Consider the following 7,500-nt stretch of genomic DNA (forward strand, 5'->3'; position numbering starts at 1 on the left):
TATATTAATATAAAGGCAAATGCCATGAAGGAAAATAGAAACAACAGAGTGGTTGCTAGGCCTTTCGACACATGGTCCTTTACTAACAGACTGATGAAAAATATAAAAGTAAAGGTACAAGAAAGCTTGTATAATTGACAGATGACATACAGATATCCCTGAGGATGGGGATTATAAGGAACAGATGCACCTGGAATCTAACACAGTTGAAGAATTAGTGGACTTACCAAAACAAGGGTAAATCTTTAAGAGGTTTTACAAAAGATTAGGCCCAACAGCTCAAAAGCAGGGAGGAGTCAACAAAAGGATTATACAGCCTCTTCCCCTTTGTCCAACACAAATAGTGTGCTACTCTCAAATCTTTGGGTTGTTGGGTTTGACTGCAGATTATAATTAGAAATTCATTATGCCTCATTCCTGTTTTCATAAAGCCAAACTAACTTGTTTAGCTTTTCAGCCCAGCAAAATTAAATATTATTTACTTAACTTTAATATTTATGGAAATATAAACCTTAATGGCAGTATGTCTGTGTTGCTTTGTGAGGACTGCTAATTACTTAACTTCAAGTTACTTATTCTTTACTTAAGTTAACTATTTGTTGTTCTTTAAGCTCATGCAGAAGGACTTATAACATTACTCTGTTTGTGAAATGCAGGAAATGGTTGTGTAGGGTCTGCTAGTTACCGCACAATTTTTTTTTATTTTCCTTATGTAAAGTTTTTGAACATTATTTTTTTAAGTGAATGCCTATGGTTAAAGTAAACCCATGTTCCCTAGTTTGAGGTTGGCTTTTGATGCCCTTGTTTTAAAAAAGCAATTGATTTTTGTCATAAAGTTTGTATGATGGTTTTGCTTTTATAGCTGTTTTCAACTACATCAGGCACTAGTTTTGAGACATGGTATTTGGCGATCATTTCTTGGTATTTTTATTATGCAGATGATGCCACTCTCTTTGCATCAAACCTATCTCTTAAATATAGACCTGTGGTTGCTGAATCTCCTCACAGAGATTTGGCTAAAATTAGTGCACGGTGCAAGTTATGGGAGCGGAAGCTGAACCTTACCAAATTCAGAACTTGGTTGTCAGTAGGTCTTGGACATTCAATCCCCTGCCACCCACATTTTTTCGTTGACAATGTTTCTAAAACTATATGCTGACTTATATAGAATTCTTTGTGTAATTCTTCATTGCACCTTCACTTTTGAGAAACATATCCGCTCAATCTCATCTTCAATGCACAAAAAATCAGTAATTTGGAAAGTCTTTCAAGATTTTATATATCTGTTAGTCCTGCAAAGATGTTTTTATTCTTTTATTCTGCCGTGTTTTGAATATTGTTCCCCAGTTCGGCCTTCAGCAGCTACCTATTGAATTGGCTATCACAGATCTTGGTCTAGAGCAGGGGTTTTCAACCTGGGGTATGCGCACCCCAGGGGGTACACCAAGGGTCAGTTAGGGGGTACGCTCTCCCTATAGGTTAGGGGCCTGGCCGCCCACTGACTGCATAGCCACAGGTAAATAATTATGAACAAATTTCTTTATTTTTATGGAATTCTTTGTGTTTACAATATTGTTGGCTATGTCAGGAGAGTTGTGTTACTTACTTTCCTTCAGTACAGTACTTGCAAATGTACACAATGGAATGTTTTTCTGCGTTTGTTTTGTTTTCTACTTTATACAGTGAAGGAGGGTACATTATTGACATTAAAAATACCCAAAATGGTACGTGGGGAAAAAAAGGTTGAAAACCCCTGGTCTAGAGGGTGCTTTGTGACCTTGCTGACAGAACTCAGGCGCGGCCATGTTACCACTGGGCAACAACACATGCCTTGTTCATAAAAACAAATAAAATTCTCTCTTAGTTTAATTCGTTGAGCCAAATGGCGCATACAAACTAACAATATGTAAAACAGAATAACTAGCGCTTATGCTTGGCAGAATAACTAATGATGACGTTTTACGTTTGGTGACTATTTTACCTTGGGCATTCTTTTCCTCACAGATTTCCGATTAATTTAGTCTTATTTATCATTATACCAGTTCCTCTTTATCTCAGAACTGGAGGATTGAGATAAATGTCAAAATCGGTTCTGAACTGAGCAGACTCAGTATTCTTACAATGGTGTGCTTGACAAAGTACAACGCTGGTCCTTTTCTGCGATAGTGAGACCAATAGCTCCTGGTTCCTAAAGCTATTTAAATCATTTCCAACTGACCCATTGATGATACGTCATTCATGTTCATTCGGCTTCATTCTGACCATCTTTAAAGTAGGCATTTGTCTAATTAACATGTATTATTTTCTTCATATGAATGTTGACAAATTGTATCTTTTTATTGAAAAGTACACTGGCATTTTTACAGAGGCGTTATTTTCCTTTACTTTGTAGAGTATTACAATACTAATTAGATGCAATTTTTTACTTTCATAAATGTAGTAATTACGATTCGTACAATACAATCGTCACCTTTAAATTTTAATACACGTACAAACACGCTTTTATCATATTTAATTTAGTTATACCTTAAATCAAATTATTACTGCTGTCATCTTGGAAATTACACCATTCTTATCACTTTCTCTGCGGAGTACGTACACACAAGTTTTCGAATTCTTACCGTTACCAACACTCGAGATATTTTCTACTACTAATGTAGGATTTGGCTCATCCTTGGTGTTCGGCGCAATTGCTTTACTGTCAATAGGACTGCCATTAACGACAGCACTCTCACCTTCAATACTCACCCTCATTGCATCTCCCCTGTTTATTTCCGTCATCTCGGGCATTACGAAAACGATGCGTTTTGCTTACCTCAGCTCTCTTGTTGTGTTACCTTAAACATTCATCTGTAATGAAGTCGATTGGAACTTTCCCCGATTTAAATAACATAGAGTTACAGTTACCTTCTTCTGTATCTTCTTGGGTTATCCCATTATTAACTTCAATTTTATCATTTCCTTGTTGATACACGCTTGCCATGCTTGTACGTTTAGCATTCACCTTAGATACCGACCATAAACGTTTTTATTACATGCTTTTATTTAAATTGATTTCTGTGTCTGTTTGGGCCAAAACTTGTAACTCAATTTGTGACCTGTTCCCTTCGTCCGATGGAACTGAAATTTTGCATGGTTACTCAATCCCAGTGACAATACAACCTTACATGATCAGTAGGTCAGCAGTGACCTTTAGTGACCCTGCCGTGACCTCCCAGTATCTCAGGATTTGTATGAAACTCTTCAGATTTTTCATACCTACTTTGACTCGGTAGAATAAATTAATAACTCTACGGATTTTTCAAGCCTTCTTTGGCTCGACAGGATATAACATTCAGGTTTCATCAGCCACAATTATAAATCGGGTACAATTTCTGTCAAAACTAAAAAGTATAAAATACAAAATCTAATTTTTTAAAAAATATGCTTGTATTAAAATGCACTAAAAAGTAAAAGATCATTTTTTTGCGACACACCAGGATTTTCTTACTATTAATCATGTCTATAAAAATAAAAGAGTGGGCGCCAAACATGGAAGGAAATGCTACAAGAAATTAAAAAACAAAAAATTATTTCGTTTCTTTTAGCATTTCCTTCCATGTTTGGTGCCCACGCTTTTATTTTTGTTGACATGATTAATTGTAAGAAAATCCGGGTGTCTCAAAAAATTATTTTTTACTTTTCAGTGCATTTTAATAAAAGCATGTTTAAAAAAAATTTGATAGTTTTTTATTTCAATTTTGAACCTTGTACCTCCACATTATCTTATTCGGCCAAGTGCCCTGTGCTGTCACATACAATTATTGTTGTGTTGCCATGAGAGCAAACCTATAATGGCCAAATCCAAGTATTCTTTGATACTTTTTCCATTCTATGAATATTCCTTTAGAACAGAAGAGGACATCTCCAAGGGCCCGCTTCTTGTATTGTCGTAAGTAATCACTCTGGACTCATTAATTATCTTCATTTCAAAATAACTCTGTTTTCGCTACATTTTCGTAAGTGAATCGAACAAAATTTCTGGCTTTACTTCAAACAAGCTGAGCTTCCAGCAACACATCACATCACAATGTAATTCCGGTAAGATTTGGATCCCCTCTCTGTAACAAATCTTTTGCCTCATTATTATTCATTTTTCCTGCTCTCTTTACTGTATTTCTCCCTGAATTACTTCTCTTCACCTGTCTTTCCTCTCGCCCTTTCGACCTACCAGTCTGCCATGTTCCTTTGCTGTCACGCACATGCTCCTATAGGCTACTTTCCAGCTGTTTCCCTGTTCCATTGAAAAGCACTTGAGCGGCAGTAGTATTTTAAAAGATCAGCAGAGAATCGACCTCCTTTGTAACAGTGACCCGGCTCTGCCTCTTGTTGCAAGTCTATCATTAAAATAGAAGGCGTTCATGAAACGAATGCCCATATAGATTTGTTGGCTTCTGTGAGAATCCATTCCCCCTGCTTCAAATTCTGACACGTTTGACATTTTTGAGTGGGGAACGGCGAAAGATAATGTTTAAATACTCCCTTTCTAGATGGCCAGTGCCTTTGATTGGGCTTCTGTCGTGATCCAACCACGAAGGGTCGCCTCCTCCCTTACAGGGCTGGATTTCATTTTGCCAACGAGTGACTTCTTAGTGAATTTATGTTGAATTTTTTAAATAATGCCTTTACTCACCCATTTGATTACGCTGATTTCTTGCTATGGCTGAGTCATATGTCACCATATCAACCAAACCACCGTTGAGACATTTTAGCTATTTAAAAAGTCATAAACTGTTTCGATGAAGTGTATATTGTAGGTAGGCCTAACTCGGACCACCCACAATCATACTCTAAAAATGGATGCAGAGAGGCAAATTTCATGTTTTTCCAACCATTCCCTTTCCTTTGTTTCAAGATACTGAAAGAGAAGGTTATTCATAGAAAGTTTAGATTTCAGTTTAAAGTTTATTTGGTCTGATGAATGAACTGGAATGAAACGTTGATTGTAAAAGCGTCATATATAAAAGCATATTTTTCAGTAATGTGGTAGGAAATGTGGCATAAGAAACACAAGCATATTGCTGAATAAGTAAATCTTAATATTTACCTTATAATTTACTCCTTATGTATATGTATATATATATATATATATATATATATATATATATATATATATATATATATATATATATATATATATATATATATATATATATATATATATATGTGTGTGTGTGTGTGTGTGTGTGTGTGTGTTAGTATGTGTGTGTGTAATTGTGTTTATCAATCCAACAAATTGTGTAGTTCGTAGATTTTTATCATAGTTTTAAATACTATATTTATTTGTGTCACAGTATAATTCTGTTTGTATTCTACAGCTATTGTGTTTTCCACACAGGCCTTATGATCGTATTGCAGACGTCATGGGCATGAAGACGGCGACAGTGCATTCACTTTTACAGCGATGCATGGGAACAGCACCATCTGGAACAGACAATTACCCGTCAACGACACATGGTACCCCAACACCCACACCAAGGCCTTTGATAATTTTGCTATCGGTGCCATTCGTCGCTATCGCTATGAATTCGCTAAGAAAAACACATTCACCATTAAAAGTCTGACACAGGGTTTACGTGAAAACGGCATCATCCCAGCTGGAACATCAGAATCATCAGTGTGGCGATTACTACATAACATGGGGTTCTGCTATAAGACCACACAACGGAAAATGTATGTCAAAAAGGAAACTCTTGATATAGTGTGCTGGCGCATTAGCACTCTCCGAGCACTTAATGAATATCGGAAGGAGGGGAGGAAGGTGGTATACATCGATGAAACATGGTTCACCACGAGGATGCATCCTCGCAGCGAGTGGGTTGATGCCACACAGTCCATGACAAGTGCCACCTACAGTCGGCAGGTCCCTCCTGGAGAAGGGGAGCGTTTTGTGCTTGTTGCTGCAGGCACAGGAGATGGTTTCATTGAGGAATCATTCTTGTGTTTTCCTACAAAAAACAAAACTGGTGACTACCATGGCGAAATGAATGCCGACCTCTTCGTTCGTTGGCTCACGTCCCAACTTCTTCCATCACTGCCTGAGCCAGCAGTGCTTGTGCTTGATAATGCACCCTACCACAACCAATTGAGCGAAAATAGTCTTTGCCCAAACTCCTCCACCATTAAAGCAGATATCACGAAATGGTTGACGTGCCGCCAGATACCATTCCCTCCAAACGCCACACGCCCTGAGCTGTTGCAAATCAGCAAGCAAAATCGCCCACTACCTGTGTATAATATTGACAACGTCATCCGTTCATGGGGACATGAAGTCGTCCGACTACCATCTGCTCATCCTGAGCTCAATGCCATTGAGCAGGTCTTGGGCTTTATGAAAAAACGTGTGCGTTCCTCATTGCAGCGATTCACTCGGGCAGATTTACAGACCAGAATAGGGGAAGCGAAGGTTAGTACAACAATGAAAGTGAAGTGTGGGACGGTGAAATAAGACGGTCCAGAGCCTTCGAGGAAGCATAATGGTCAAATGATAACATCCAAAGACCTGTAGATCCTATGTATAATCATCACCATAAACAGTGATGATGAGGATGATCTGTTCCTTGACAGTGATGACGATTATGAATAAATTTTTGTGATTTTTGTTCAATTGTTTCCTTTACTTTCCAACTGATGGTGATAATTATTTCACATTAGAGAGAGAGAGAGAGAGAGAGAGAGAGAGAGAGAGAGAGAGAGAGAGAGAGTCAGTCAGACAGACAGAGAAACTTTTATCTTGCTTCTCTTATCATTAATATCTTTATCATGATTATCATTACAACTGTTATCATTATTGCTATTTTTGTCTTAATAGGCATAGATACCAGGGGCACCAGAAGATAAGGTAGCCCAGTTATGAAAAATAACAGTAAAACGCAAGGGAATGCAGATTGGAGATACATTAGATAAATATAACTTCTGCATGACTGTTCAATGCAATTTATGCTGTCTACACCTTAAAAAATTAATTAAGCTTGGCTTTAGGTATCTAAATCTCTTGTAATAGTATGATGGGTCTTAAGCTGTATTATGAGATTTAATTTTGGTTATCTTTCCAAGTCGTAGCCCTATATCGCACGAAACTTTAAGGATTTAAGAAGCCCTCAAGGCAGGTTCATCAAGTTGGATAAATAGGCTAAAGGCTATAAACTCCTTATGCACCCTGACGAAATACAACAATGTCATGAAATGTTAATAAGAATTATAACAAGAATCCAACATATCAATTCTATCAGTTATTAACAAATATAACAGGTTAGAGAAAAGGTAGAGTAAGCGACGCCGGAGAGACTAGGAAAGGGGGTTACTGGAGGGAGAGGAGGAGGGTCAAGACAGAGGGAGGGAAGGAGAGGGGAGGGACGGGGGAGTGTAGGTATTCTAATTGCTTTACCTACTTACCCGATTCACTTGGCTTAGGCTTTATTAGGCCAAGAGTAAACACCTTAATTAACGAGATTTGCCAAT

At 37.6% G+C, this 7,500-nt stretch overlaps 1 protein-coding gene across 1 annotated transcript; it reads left to right on the forward strand.

Annotated features, from left to right (window-relative positions):
- The first annotated feature begins 5,443 nt into the window (after nucleotides 1–5,443).
- LOC136827730 (uncharacterized) lies at nucleotides 5,444–6,487 on the forward strand. Its single transcript, XM_067085193.1, has one exon. The coding sequence runs from the start codon at nucleotides 5,444–5,446 to the stop codon at nucleotides 6,485–6,487; it is 1,044 nt and encodes a 347-aa protein (XP_066941294.1).
- Nucleotides 6,488–7,500: the final 1,013 nt, after the last annotated feature.

The sequence above is a fragment of the Macrobrachium rosenbergii genome, chromosome 42 (genome assembly GCF_040412425.1).
Source record: "Macrobrachium rosenbergii isolate ZJJX-2024 chromosome 42, ASM4041242v1, whole genome shotgun sequence".
In the NCBI taxonomy this organism is placed as follows: Eukaryota; Metazoa; Arthropoda; class Malacostraca; order Decapoda; family Palaemonidae; genus Macrobrachium; species Macrobrachium rosenbergii.